General features: G+C 35.4%; 2 protein-coding genes across 2 annotated transcripts in view; one reads left to right on the forward strand and one right to left on the reverse strand.

The window, feature by feature from the left end:
* LOC107873180 (signal recognition particle 14 kDa protein-like) overlaps positions 1–2969 on the forward strand; it is a 22760-nt gene extending 19791 nt beyond the window's left edge. The window contains exon 4 of the mRNA XM_016719927.2: positions 2601–2969. Within this exon, the coding sequence (XP_016575413.2) occupies positions 2601–2735 (135 nt within the window). The 3' untranslated portion in view covers positions 2736–2969. The remainder of the gene's footprint in view (positions 1–2600) is intronic.
* A 6853-nt stretch (positions 2970–9822) lies between these two features.
* Positions 9823–10476, reverse strand: LOC107874188. The gene has a single exon (XM_016721042.1). It carries the CDS (start codon positions 10474–10476, stop codon positions 9823–9825), a length of 654 nt encoding a protein of 217 aa, XP_016576528.1.
* Positions 10477–15919: the final 5443 nt, after the last annotated feature.

A 15919-nucleotide genomic window follows, 5' to 3' on the forward strand; every position in this document is an offset into this window, starting at 1 on the left:
GCATCAGTACAACTGAAGTACTAAGTATACGAGTGAGGTAGGCTAAAGCAAAGAGTTTACATGCATGAATAACGCTAACTGACTGACTAATATGAACGTAAGAGTGCAAACATACATACATAGTAACTAAGATCGTGAGTACGTAATGGCTAAATCTGTACGCTAATACATGGCTGGAACCGTAGTTCTGATAACATGGATAACTGTATCTGACAGCCCTGAATCTGGTTGAATTCTCTGAGTTCCGTGCTATAACTGAATTTGATCATATCTAACAGTCTTGGTATACTGATATCTGAAGAACTGTCTGAGTTCTTTTACTGAGACTGATACTAAAACTGTGGGAGATAGTTGTTTAACCGACATGCTCCATATGTGTGCCATTATGGCTAAGATGGGGTCTAATCTCTGCCCTGACTGGAAGGGTGTCAATACCGCGCCACTGGTAAGGACAACAAGTGAGCAACCCTCATATAACAGGTAACTCTAGTGAGAACGGTGGGAACCTTCATATAACAGGTTAAGCCACCTCATCTACCCTCATATAACAGGCTGCGATGTCTCAACCTTTGCTGGCTACATAGTTTTGGAATGCAAGGATAACTGCTAAGAATCACACCCTCATATATAGGTGAGTTCCCATCCTTGGGTTCACTCGGTGCTAACTCCTACTCCTATTTGAAGAGACTAAACATGATTCAACTAACTGTACATGGACAAATTAACTAGCTTTCGTTGACTGACGGAGTAGTACTATTATTTGAGAGTTAACTAGGATCATGAGATTTCTAAGGTTTCTTGAGTCATATGACTGACTGAGTTTTATAGATTATAGCTTGACTGAGATTATTGTGACAACATGACATGGCTCTAGGCACACAACTATGTTTTTCGGGTATGAATACCCCAGGACTCGATAAAAGGAAACTGACACACATGACAGGACTTGATCACAAGAATGGAGTCCACAATTCGCTATATCATAAGTAGGGGATAGTATACTTCATGTATTTAATCAACACCTCAAACATGGTAAGGAAAGCATGGATATAATTCACACACAAAATTCATATTTCCATCATCATACATACTTCATGCCATCACCATAAGAATACATAAATAGCATTGGCATTCATATTGAAGTGTATCACTAACATGGACTTGTCATTTAGATATCATGAAATCATGTAAATATGAACTTCTAACATCCTAGGCATTTTATCAAACACCTTACATGCATTCTTTAAGGCATAGGTGGATTTCATACTTGCATTAGTTCAACCCACCCAAAGTTCATGATTTTCAACCAACAATCATATATATTCCGTGACAACCATCCTTACATATCATCTTGAAACTTGAACAACAATCATCAACGTGTACATGCTTATATCACCACAAAAGTTTACAAAATAACATTTAAAAGCATTGTTCTTGAACTCTATGAACAAATTGAATCCATAGATGAACACTACACATACCTTTGAAAGGAAACCTTGATGATTTGCTGGAGAGTTCTTGGATTTGGTGAACTTAATTCTCAATTATCTTGGAGAAAGGCTTGAATCTTGCTTTTGAGAGATGAGCTTGATGGAAACCCTAATCTTGTGGTTGAGATCGTAAGAGAGGGTTTTTAAGATGCTTAACTAAAGAAAAATGGGAAAAATTACGCCTCTTTTGGGTTATAAGTCATGGGAAGTGAAGGAAAAAGACCAAAATACCCTGATGAAATAAATTTCCAGTTGTTGAAAATAATAGCTAACGACATTTCTGACAAGGCGTCAAAAATGTGGTAAGCTATCAAAAATGTCGTCACACAGAAGCTGGAATTGATGGTTTCTGCCTATGTCTGACGACCTTCGTGGTAGGGCGTCACAAATATCGTCGCACAAGGGCTGGTTTCTGCCTAAGGCTGACGACCTTCGTGGTAGGGCGTCACAAATGTGGTAAGCTACCATGAATGTCGTCACACGGGAGCTTGATTCTGCCTAAGGCTGACGACCTTCGTGGTAGGGCGTCACAAATGTGGTAAGCTACCACGAATGTCGTCACACTGTTTCCAGCCTGACATGTTGGAGTAAAATATGAATAACTCTTTGCTCTGATTTTGGATTTAGGCGAAATTGGTATCGTTGGAAAGATAATTCAATTATCTATCTGTTGGTAGGTCATGAGCTCAAAAATTCCAAGTATAATGAGAGATATGCTCATTTGAAATTGACTATACCAATATCTTTCTCAAGAATTCAATTGGTAAGGAATGTTTTGATTCGTCTGATAGCTGGGAGTTATTTGAAGTCTTAATATACATCTAACCTACTCATAAAATTATAAAATAACCATGATTTACTATGCATGAGCTTGGTACATGACTCTAATATTGGTTTCGATTTTTCGGGGTATTACAAGAACCTAAACCAAAATATTGTTCTCTACAAAAGAAAACCAAGCATCCAAAACACAAACACCTCATGGGTGGTGTCTTGGTTGTATTAATGTCTTGCTTGTTGGTTTCGTCAGTTATACGATTATTTTTTATGTTTGATTCATCATTTCACTTCTTGTGGATAGTGATGCACTTGATTTAATTGGACTAACAGGTTGGAGCAAAAGATCTCCAGCGTTTCCAAGCGTCTTATGCAATTTTGCTGAAGGCTCGGTTGACTGCACTAAAGAAGAGGGAGAGGAAGGACAAGCGGAAGGCTGCTGACTCTGACAAAAAGATAGAGTACTGAAAAAAAACCTGCTACTCCCAAGGCCTCTACATGAACTTTAGTCCTTCCGTTTATTTCCACATTTTGGTTCTAGGATAGAGTTGTAGGATTTGACCTCCATTTTGGGTGACAAGTCTTAAACTGCGTTACAGCTCCAACTGCATTGAATGAAGAAGGGTGTATCTACTAATTTGTTTTTCTTCTAAATTAGACAAATTTTACGAGGAAAAGCTTATTGAGATTAAAATATTTGAAGAAATTTTGTTACAATCTTGATATTTAGTTCCTTGGACAACAGCTTCAGCAATTTAAAGTAGAGTGGACCAAATTGTTATCTGCCTATCCACTTCACTGTCAATTGTAGCTGGACTTACTTTTGGTTGGGATTGGGTATGAGTTTTTGTGGTTCTTTTTAGTCAACCAAATTTTTTTTCTACTGTTCCAAAGCCATAGTCAGGAATTATGCACATTGTTTGGTGGGTTTTCTTTTAATCATTCCTTAGACTTATTCGCTGTCAGTTTTAGTCAAAAATATCCCTCCGCTCTCATCTATTAGTTAAGTTTATCTGTACTTATACAATAGGGCCAAATGTAGGCGTGCTTGTTACCAAAGTTATAAAAAATGCCCATCTTTTTATCATTTTTCGACCATATCAAGATGAGAGCTCATACGGTCTGAATTTGGGTGAGGTGAATGTCAATACCTATTTTTTTTAAGAATTTTTTGACCATAACAAGATGAGAGCTCATATGGTCTGAATTTGGGTGTGGTGAATGTCGTGTGGCATATCGTGCCTCTTCAAAGTCAATTTTTGTTTCACTTTTTTCATCATCATAATTTAGAATACCCTTCAAAGTATTGCTCTATTTTGTCATACTGATGGACCATACTTGTCACGCAACCCCTTGCATCTATTCACCAAGATGTTTTTCTCCTGCATTACCAAGATGTCTTTTTCCTGTATTTCCAAGATGTATTCCTCTTACAATATCATCAAGATCTTGTGCCCATTTCCCAACCTCCTAGGAGTTTCTCCTGGTGTAACAATGGCAGTCACTCCTCGTAGTTCAGCCTTCAAGTCATCGATAGTTGCAACCATTACCTCATTTGAATATGGCTCTAGTATTTTCATGTGCGCCTCTATCTCATGCTTTGTAGGGATGATGTAAGGGTGCACAATCTACAAGAAAACAAAATAACATTTACCTGTATGTTTTGCAGAACAATTGATAATAACCTCCAAAGATACCTTGGCAGTCCTCATCTTAAATAGATCACCTTCAGCAAATTGCTTAACTTTATTAGTATGCCATGTAAGGATCCTAGGAATAGGCAAAAGAACATTCTTTGATGGGAAAAGGTATCCCTGAATTTTAATAAATAGTACAGATATACCCTTCGTCATACTTTAGATATAAATATACCATTGTCATTAATGAAAAGATACACATATACCCCCTAAACTTTAATAAATTGTACATATATATCTTCCGTCATACTTTAGGTATAAATATACCCTTGTCATTAATGAAAAACTATATATATACCCTTCTCACTAACGACAAGACACGTGTCACAATCTTGTTCATTTGCCCTGTTTAATTTAATTTGTGTATAAACCACATAAATTCCTTCCCTAATAAAAGTATTTACTTAAAATCTCGGCTGACTTTCTCTCTCTTGATTTTGGATAAAATACATATACATGTCGTGGACCCTCATACATAGCTTAAATGTATGAGGAAACTGATTAGCCTATATTTATGGAAAGCAAAATCCGATGCTATCATTCTGTTGCTTAATTAACGACATTAATTACCTATCATGATGTGGTATATGATTAAATATAGTAACTGAAATTCAAATTCAAAAAATATTTTAAATATCACCATTAATTTTATTTTATTTTGGCATTACGATTTGGAATTCAGAAGAAAAAAAATGTCCACATCTGGTTTGTTCTCTTCTCCAAAAATCAGTATGAATATCCCTATATTGTTGCGTCATTCGGGTTCTTGGGAGTCCGAAATTGTTTATCTACAATACAAAAGTGATGAAATTATTGTTTTAGAAAGTATAACATTCTTGAAATTGATTTCGACGATTGCAGCGAAATTGAATATTGATGAAGTTCATAAAAAAATTGTAGTAAAATAAATTGTTGAAGGTAATTCCTCAATTTGAAAAAGATGAAGAAATTGTACCGCCCAAATATAGAAGGCCTCCGGGTAGGCCAAAGATAGGAAGACATTTGAAATCAAGTGAACCACTTTCTTCAAGTTCAAATTGTTGCGGTAAATACGAACGTGCAGGTCCCAACCGACGCACATACTATTTTTTTCCAAAGGAACCGTGAAGAAGATACTTTGATTTTCCATGTGATGATGTTAATGTGATTTCGTTTGAATAAACAATTTACTTTGTTGATGTTGATAATCTGGAATAATTTTGAACTATGTTTTATATTGTTATTTCAAGTTTAGTTCTTAATAATAGTTTAAGATTGTCACAACAATGTTCTACATCATACATAAATCATATTGCATTCCTTTAACTATTTCACTTTACAATATACATAAAAGGTGTATAAATACTATCTAATTTGACAGCTATAACACTAAACGGTCATTCATATCTATTGTATAACAAACAATTAAACATTAAACTGTTAGTTCAATGTAATGTATAACATTGTTTATAACTGAACTTTTGCAAACTTTCATTTTAAATAAGAGATCTTTGTTACACTCGTGTATGAAAGTTAGTTTAACTTAAGTAGTAGTGCTATAATGTGTTGTACGTATGAGAATGTATTATACATTTCTTACTTTGTGTGTTGCCACGATTATATGTATGATCTGGACTCAAACAAGAGTATGTTTTATGTATGATAAAGTTTTATACTTTAGTATCTATGTCTTATGTAAATGTTTTCGTTATTTTGGTTTAAGTTAAAAGTTTTTAACTATATGTATGAGAATATATTATACTTAACTTTATATGTATGAAACAAAAGTTATATGTTTGAATCGCATTTCATACATCTATACATTGGATGTAATTGACGTATTAATGAAGTTCCGTTCTTCAAAATGTTATACATTAGATATAAAATAGCACTTTAATGTATAATTGATTGTTATACATTATATATAAATCACTGTTTAATGTAATGACTGCCAACTTATATAGTACCAATACACTATAATGTACGGCAAATGTAATTGCTGCCAACTTAGATCGTATCAATCAATATATTGTATGTCATTGCAATACACTTAATTAAAACCAAAATATGGCCCTAATAATCGAAACTACTAACTATACATAACATATGTATGTATAAGCAGCTCAAAGAGATCAATAAAATCTAAATTCCAAACCAACATCAAAATCTAACAAGTGTTGTAATTATTTAACATTCATTACTAAAACAAAAATTAGATGTTTTCATGCAGACTGTTAAAAAACCGTGCTACTCTAAAGTTACAATTGCACTTTCATCAATTGATTGGAGATAACCATACCTTGGACGGGGAGAATTGTCATTATCACTTGTGCATCCTTCAATCGTCTTGCTCACTCCGTAATTTCATAGTAAATATGCATAGCGTGCACGTTGACTTTGTGCGTCAAACCCACATGAATGCATTTTCATTTTCTTCACTTAATATTTCTGCATATGCAGCAACAAAAATGCCACAGTCCCTAATATGAAAAAAAATTATAATTAATAAGTCGTTCAATAATTATTACATGATTATACATGTAAAAAAATATAAACCAAAAGCATTTACAGACTAACAGACTCCAATTAAAAGATAAAAATATAGCAGCAAACTGATACATATTATAGATAACATTATACAACAGTTTCACATGTATGTGTACACCTTATACATTTAATACTATAATCTTGCATAATGTATAATGTAACGTTATAAATATAAATTATGCACCTTATACATATTAAAAATATATTTAAAGTATAATGTGACCATAAAACTAACAACATATAAAAGTAATATCGAATGTAAACTTTGTAATGTATAATGTAAATATCTAAAGTATAATGTGACCATAATACCAACAAAATATTATGTACCGGAAAGAAGAGACAGAATTGGAGGAGGGATTTTGAATTAACGGATGTACAAACCTGAATAGAAAGCCGAGGCTAATTTTTGAACTTATTCTTTTGATGTTTACTTTACCAGTATCTGAAGCCTATGCTTTTGTTGTTCAGTAAATATTCTCTTTGGCTTTGGCCTTTACTTTCATCCCCCGTTAAAAAGATTTATTTTTTTCTCTAGGTGCTTGATCAAATTTGAGAGTGCTTGAATCTTTTTTCCAGGGTTTTGATGAAACTGTTTTTTTTCTTCAGTATTTGATGAAATTACAGTTTTTTCCCTGAGTTTTTGATGAAAATGGAGAAGATTCTTTTTTCTGTGGGTGTAAGATGAAATTAGAGAAAGATATTTTTTTTTTGTGTGTGGATGTGTGATGAAATTGGACAGAGATTATTGTAGATCGCCAAAATTTGTGGGTGTGGAGAGATAATAAGGAGGTTTAATAGAGATAGATAATTGGAGAGAAAAGATAGCAAGGTTTAGAGGCGACTCAATATATTATGTGGCCTAAAGCAAAACTTTAAAATGAGGCCTTAAAAAAGATTTTTTTTTTTTGGTAAATAAAATCATTTTATTACCAAAGCGAACATTATATAGCGCTAAGAGATGGTTGAGAGACATAACATCCCCACAACCATCAAAGCATGAATCTAAGTAAACATAAAAGGCAACAACAACAAACTAGTCAAACTAAGTAGGATAATAATTGTAGTCCTATAACCAGTGGACGATCTTATGCTTCATAGAAGCCTTTACATGCACCTCTTGTATAACTTGTCGTATTATCTGCGTAGATGAGAGCCTTCTATTATGGAAAACTCTAGAATTTCTCTCTCTCCAAACATGGTAAATAGTAGCAGTAAATAGCATCCTATAAACCTTAGCCTTATGGGAACTTCCTCTGGCATATGTAATAGCCCAAGATACCTCCTCATTCCATTCTTTAGGGTCCCGTACGATACCAATCCATGACAACAACGTTTTCCATATAGTAGCAGAGATATCACACTTAAAAAACAAATGTGCTATGGACTCATTCTCTTGCTCACAAAGTGGACAAGATTGATTAGTCACAACACCCCATTTAAACAATCTGTCTCTAGTTGGTAACCTGCCTAGAATAGCAATTCTTAATATGAAAATCCACCCTGGTATCCCCATATTATTACATACAAGGTTCCTCCAATGCACTTTTGGAAATTTCCCTCTGAGCTTGATGTAAAGTTTCTTTGTAGAAAATGTTTTCATATCAGCCATATCATTAATATTCATACCTATTTGTTGGAAGTATTTGGTAGCATGAAGGATTTTTTGAATGACCCAAGAGTCTTGCTTAGGCATATCCACAAGTAGATTTTTATTCCTCCTATAGTAACAATGTACCCATTGCACCCATAACTTATCCTTCTTAGCGCAGATATTCCATAGCAGCTTCCCGGTGGTAGCTTTATTCCAAACATCCATAACAAGTATGTTCAAACCTCCAGCCACCTTAGGATAACAAACTTTATCCCAAGCAAGTAGGGCTTTCTTTGATAATGTTGCACCTCCTGTCCACAAGAAGGTTCTGCAAGTAGCCTCAATAACTTCAATGACCTTTTTGGGTAGTACAAAGATTTGTGCCCAAAAAACCTGAATGGAAAATAAAATGGACTTAATCAATTGTGCCCTACCAGCGTAAGAGAGGTGTTTAGTAGTCCATGATTTTATTCTTCCCAGTATCCTATCCCATATAGGTTGACATTGCACAATAGAGACCCTACTGGTACTCAGGGGAACCCCGAGGTATCTAAATGGTAACTCTCCTTTGTTGAATCCTAGAATATCTTGAATTCCTTGTTGATCTTCATTCGACATTCCTCCACAATAGAAAAAACTTTTGTTGGGGTTAGTAACCAATCCCAAACTTTTAGAGAAGCACTAAAACCTGTCAAATAGCATTTGGACAGACTTGACATCTCCTCTACAAAAAAGAAGCAAGTCATCCGCAAATGCTAATTGTATAAAGTTCACTTTGCTACATCGTGGATGAAATTTGAATTGGGGTTCTTGGATTAGTAGCTTCAACATCCTACTTAAGTATTCCATCACAATCACTAATAGAAAAAGAGAGCGAGGGTCTCCCTGTCGGAGACCTTTCTTTGCTTCAAACGGTTTAGTAGGCTCTCCATTAATGATGATGGAGTATGAGACTGTCGTGACACACACCATGATCCATTGCAGCACCTCACTAGGAAAGTTTAGACCAACTAATACTTGTTCTAGAAAAGGCCATTCCACCGAGTCATAGGCCTTTTGTATATCAACTTTAAGCATGCATCTTGGAGATATACCTTTTCTTCCATATCCTTTAACTAATTCATGGATTAATAAGATATTATCAGTAATAATTCTTCTCGGGACAAAAGCTGCTTGGATACCATCGATAATGCTATCCATAATAGGCTGCAATCTTCTAGTGAGCACTTTGGAAATCAACTTATAAAGCATGGTGCAGCAAGAGATCGACCTAAATTCCTTAACTGATGAAGGATTCTAAACTGTAACGATCAATGTTACTGTTGTGCAATTTATTGCTTTGTACACCTTCTTAGATTGGAAAAAATATATTACAGCATCTGTCACCTCATCTCCTATAATAGGCCAGGCCTTTTTGAAGAAAAAAGCATTAAAACCATCACATCCTAGTGTTTTTTTAGCATCAATAGTCTTCAGCGCTTGGTATACTTCCTCTCTGGTGACTGGTTTTTGAGGTATAGTTGTTGTTCCCTATTCAGTATAGATCCACTAGATAAAACATGAGGCTCAAGTACAGGAAGTTCACTCGCACTGGTCCCCAACAGCTGCTTATAGAAACTATTTATCTTTGCTTCTATATCCTCAGTAGTATGCAATAATACACCATTAGAAGAGACCAAGGACCTGATATGATTCTGGCTAACTCTATTTTTCATAGTGGCGTAGAAGAAAGCTGAATTCATATCCCCCAATCCCAACCACTGTATTCTAGATTCTGCCTGAGAATGCTTTCCTCCACCAGTATCCATTTCTCCAAGATCCGTTTTATCTTCTTTTCTTCGTCATATAATTGTTGATCAGTGAGGGAGGTTCTGAGTAGTATATGTACATCTTTCAGTTGTTTCCTGAATGATTGAACTTTAGTTTCAACATTAGAAAACTCTTTCGAATTCAATTCTTTCATATCTCCTTTCATTAGCTTAAGCTTCTTCCAGATCTTCTCCATGGGACAACTTTGAACTTTTGAGGACCATATAGCAGCCACAATATGTTGAAACTCAGCATGACTTGTTAGATAGTTTAAGAACTTAAACAGCTTTGCATATCTATTTTGTACCTCTTTCACGGAGACACAGAGTAAAGAATGATCAGAGAAGTGAGGGTCTTTTACTTCCACCTCTAAATGAGGCCATTTTCTCATCCAATATCCATTAACTAAAGCCCTGTCAATTTTACTATGGATATGGGAATTAGACCAAGTAAAAAATCTCCCTATAGTCTTGAGTTCATGTAAGCCAGCGTTTGTCACTAGATTCTCAAAGTCCCTAATTTCTGCTTCCATGACTGTAGTATTCTTATCTTCACCCCTAAGAATAACATTAAAATCACCCATTACGATCCAAGGGTTGTGAATACTAGATACCAGATTCTCAATACTGCCCAGAGCTTTTTCCTCTCTTCAATAGTATGTAATCCATATATAGCAGAGACCTCAATCAAATGATTTCTACTATGATCTGTTGTCATGCCTCAAATCCTATTGGGGGGTACTGGCACCCGTAACCGAGGAGGCCCGGGAGAATCGGCTCATAACCTTATACTTCCCATGCATACCTCTATGACAACCCGAAATTCGGACAGTATCATGTCGCATATAAAAGGAAATAATCACCTGTATAAGCTTGAGCACACATATATATGTATATACAATACTTGGCCGTTGAAGCCATCACGTCTATTAACAAAACACCATCTTGACTGTACATTAGGTTTACAAAGTCTTTAGATAATACACAGAGTTTAACTAAGGTCGGGACACACCCCGCTATATAACTAACTTCTATACAATACCAAAAGTGACTGGATATGACACGGAAAGCCCCGAAGCAAATTGGATCTCACCAAAAGTAGCTGGATATCCTGGCTCCTACTTGTGCGGTGTATGAGCTGAGGTACCTGTGCCTGCAGCATAAGATATAGGTCCCCCGTGGGGGACGTCAATACGAAATATGTACTGAGTATGTAAAGCTGTAGATACTCACATATGATATAGGAGCTCAACAGAAATCAGAAACAAGTGAATAAATTATAATAGGAGTGGACCACACTTACTAGAACTTGTGACAACCTGTACATTGTATTTATTCAATCACTTTACCTTCATTCTTATCATCTTTGTAATTATTATTGTATTGTACTGTGACCATTAGGCTGCCTCCAGTACATATCAACTGGGATCGACCTATGATAGGGTTATGCCCCTGGGATACCACTCAATAAGAGATAACTTCCATCACTTAGTTCAATTAATCTTTGATATTGTACATATTTTTGATACTTTGAAACAATGATACATCAATAAGAGACATATAAATAGACCATCAATGCAATAACAATGAAGTAAGAACTCATTGGCACATCAATAAAGTGTTTTGGAGTCATCAATGCCATAACAATGAAGTAGGAACTTATTAGTATATCAATGAAATGTTTTGGAGTCATTAATAGCACATGGATCTTGTTTGAGTAACCGGATACCTTGTGACATTCATTAGTGCAATAAACATGTAAGATTTGGAAAACAAGTAAGTATTGGAATGTCTTGACATCTTGTAGGGTGGAAACAAGTTCATTGGTAACGTAGGACATCATAGAAAACCATTATGGATCACATGTTACTGAATAACTTTGGAAAGTTTTTAATAGAACAATTGTTCACTTTTATGCCAAAGATATGGTATAGAGTATGCTTTACATACCTGACTGTCAACCTTCAATACTAGTCCCAAATGTACTTCCTGTCTTTTCGGATTACTTATCTACAATGAACATATATAGCAATCTAGTATTATCAACCAAATATCACAATTCAATTATTTGAATTCACCAAACTAGTGGTTAAGTAGTAAGCCTTAATTACACCATAAAGGGTGTCACTTTAACCCTCTTATACTCCAATTACATTCACATGCCATGCAAATTCATACAACATCCTCTGATATCAAGTTTGGATTCATTTATCCTTCCAACCAATCCATTAAACCAAATTGAGCCATAGACATAAATAATCATCAATTCAATAGTATATCATCATATCCACCTTCCATAACTCAATTACCATATCCACCTTCCACAATTCAATACAACCACCATGCAAAATAGTTCATAACCCTATTTCCATCACCTTTCAATAACAACCAATACATATAATTCTCTATCACACATATACATATGGAAAAGAACAAAGGTAAACAATATTCATACCTTAGAATTTACCTCTTGATTATGCAATCCTGTTTGCACAAATAATAGGTGCCGTTTGAAGCTCTCGAGATGACAAATGCAGTTGTCAGATTACTTTGGAATTTCTACGGTTGAATCAAAAGTAATTTAAAGGTCAAATTTGGCTAGGGTTTGTTCTTTCTTAATGATTGATGATGAAAATGAGTTTTTGAACTCATATACATGTATATATACACATATTCCCATCCATAATATAATAGAAAATGACCAAAATGCCTTTAAAATTTAAATAATGTCAAATCTGTCCTTTGGTGAACTGTTTTGATAAACTAAAGTAGATCGACCATAAATCTTTGCTCCGATATCGAATTTGGGTGAAATTGGTATCATTGGAAGTATACTTCGAAGGACTTTCATTTCATATAAAGTAGGCCACCCAGTTCATCTTGTACAAGGAGTTATGGTCGTTTGAAGTTGACCCTAAAAATCTGTTTTGATAGGCTGAAGTAAAACGAGTATAACTCCTTACTAAGACGTGGGATTTGGATGAACCCAATTGAATTAGAAACAGGACTCAAAGATCTTTCTTTTCATAAGTCGCATCTCTCTCAGTTCATTATATTAAGGGAGTTATGATTGTTCGAAGTTGACCCAAAAATTTGGCTGGCCTCAGTAGTTTGTGTGCAGGAAATTTTCCTGCATATTTACTATTCCCAAATATCCCGACCACCGTTTTATAGTTTCAAACGTGCTCGATTATATCCGAAACCTATCCATTTTTAGAAATCTTTATATCGTTGGAAAGCTTATTCAATAACCTTCGTAGGATCCATCGGCGGGAAAATTCCGATATAAATAAAATAAAATAAAAATTAATTCCATATAAATAAGACCAATACACATACTTGAATAAGGGGTGTTACATCTGTAATTAAACTATGAATAATTTGGTTTTCAGTATGTAATACTGTAACTTACACGTTCCCAGGATTCCAAAGTAACCAGATGTGTCCTTTACCATTTGCTGCATAATTATTCTTCCACTCCCAACCTGGCAGGATCTTCGTTACAATTTGCTTAGCATTTTGTTGCGCTACTCTATGCTCTATCACAGAAATAACATCTATGTTTTCCTTTTTTATTATCCTACAAAACTCTTTATGTTTATACAATTTATTGAAGCCCCTAACATTCTATGTGGCTATCTTCATTGAGTTGGTTTGAGGGGGCTCATATACACCCCTGCATCTCGACTACATTGTCCCTTATCAGCTACATCAAAAGCATTTTGGATCATATATTGTAGTGTAGTCTCCGCCAAAGGGTTGAACTCATTGCTTACATTAACAGTACTATCATGTAGCGGGGGAAGACTAGGAGCTTTAGTGGCTAACTTTCCCTTCACTTTTGTCCATTCATGATCAGTAAAAGAACTCGTGGTTACCACAGATTCCATACTTGTCTGAGCAGCCACCACAGTTACATTCTTCCCACCTTATACCGGCTAAGCATTTACAAGTTCCTTGGGTCCTTGAACTTTTTGTTGGTCATTCCCTTTATGCTGCCAAATATGCTTGACATTCTTAGGGGTAGGCTTAGGTGGAGGTAGATCCTATTTCGGTTGTTTATCTTGAAAAACATGCCCAATTTGACAACATGTAGTGCAGTACAGGGGCTTCCACTCGTAGAGCACTGGTTGGGCAAAAATTACTCCATCGGGATTCGAAACCTTCACCTCCATCGGAAGGGGAATGGTGACATCCATTTCTACCAAAACTCTAGCATATAAGATTCTTTCCGTATTCGTAGTACAATCATCTGCGCAGGCTGGAGTGCCTAACCCACTTGCAATACGACTAAGAGAATTCATTCCCCAACAGTTGAGTGGGAGGTTAGGGAATTTCACCCACAAAGGGATCTTCTTCCAAACCTCATTATTGAAGTTAAAATTAGCACTCCACGGTTTCACAATAATTGGCTTATTATTTAGCATGTGTGGCCCTGTCATAAGAATCGCATCCCTATCTTCAATATTATGGAACTTGATTACAAAGTACCCATCATTGTGATAGTAGATTTTTGGCTTATGGACAAACCTCCGCTGCCCATCTATGAATCGAGCAATAGCAACAATTGTTGGGTTAGCTCCAATAACATAGAGTATCATTGCATCCTTCCAGTGAGGGGACTCTCGCTCAATTTCTTCTTTATCTAATTGGGCATTTTTAGCCCCCTCTTTGACTATCGGGGAAACAAATCTTAATTCCATACCTCTTGATGCCATTTTATTACCATCAAATAGCTTCACCCATGGCTTTGTCAATTCTACATCTGGTGCTAAGTTAAGTTTCCTTTATGTACCAGTTACTTCAGTGTGTTGCTCCATTGGCTTCATCATCTCAGGATTAGAGACTTGCAGTTCTGAGTTCTGGGCTGCAGAGCTTCCAACCCCTGAAGATAGAGCAAATAATATCATATTCCTTACCATTTGAGGAGTATGAGAGGCCTGCTTGCTTCTAATAAAACGGGTGGGGTTAGGGAGGGTTCCTTGTCGAGCCTTTGTCCTGGGCTTGTGTGCACAACAATGGTCTTCCCGAGTCGTGGATTTGCTTTCACCAGAGCAGCAGAGATTTGGATCTTGTTAGCAGCCTTTTTCCGCCCTTTTGCCATTAGGGCTAAGAAAAAGGATCTTTACATATGTGTGTAATAAAAAGATTTTTTACTTATGTATATATGTAATTTTAGTTAATTTATCCCCACCCTACCTGAAAATAATCCTAATTTAACCTACAAATTGATCCAAATAATAACCCAAACCCAATCCGATCTAATACAACCTTCAAGATGTATCTCTACTCACGCATATTCATTCTCTCTTTCTCTTTCTATTAGATCGGGTCTGATTTGGGTTATTATTTGGATCGGGTTATGGATTAAATTAGAATTATTTTGGGATGAGGCTGGAATAAATTAAATTAAAAAGGGACAAATGAATAAGATTGACACATGTCCTACTGTTAGTGAGAAGAGTATACATGTACCTTTTCATTAACGCAAGAATATATTTGTACCTAAAGTATGACAGATGATATATCTGTACCATTTATCAAAGTTTAGAGGTATATATATACATTTTCATTAACAAAAAGGGTATAATTATACCTAAAATATGACAGAAGATATATTTGTATCATTTATCAAAGTTTAGGGGTATATTCGTACCTTTCCCGTTCTTTGAGTTGCCCCTATTCTATCCAAGTGAGGAAAGCCTACATATTTCCAGGCCTGTAATCACACAAATAATTAAAACAAGGAACAAATAATAACATATATTTTACTTAGGTATCTTTTAGACTTACTAGTTTTAAACCTTAGAAGATCACTATTAGTTTGGAACAGTCCCTTTAATGATAGCAACTAACATACAATCATTCTTAATATAACAAGTTCATAAAAAGTTCTAACGTAGAGATATATCCAGAGTGGAAGTGTATGTGATCATACCCCAACCATTACCCCACATGAACACACTTTTCATAGATACAAAAGATAATGTTATTGCTTTGTGCCGAACCCTTGAAATGATTTTGAGA

The sequence above is a fragment of the Capsicum annuum genome, chromosome 6 (assembly GCF_002878395.1).
Source record: "Capsicum annuum cultivar UCD-10X-F1 chromosome 6, UCD10Xv1.1, whole genome shotgun sequence".
Lineage (NCBI taxonomy): Eukaryota > Viridiplantae > Streptophyta > Magnoliopsida > Solanales > Solanaceae > Capsicum > Capsicum annuum.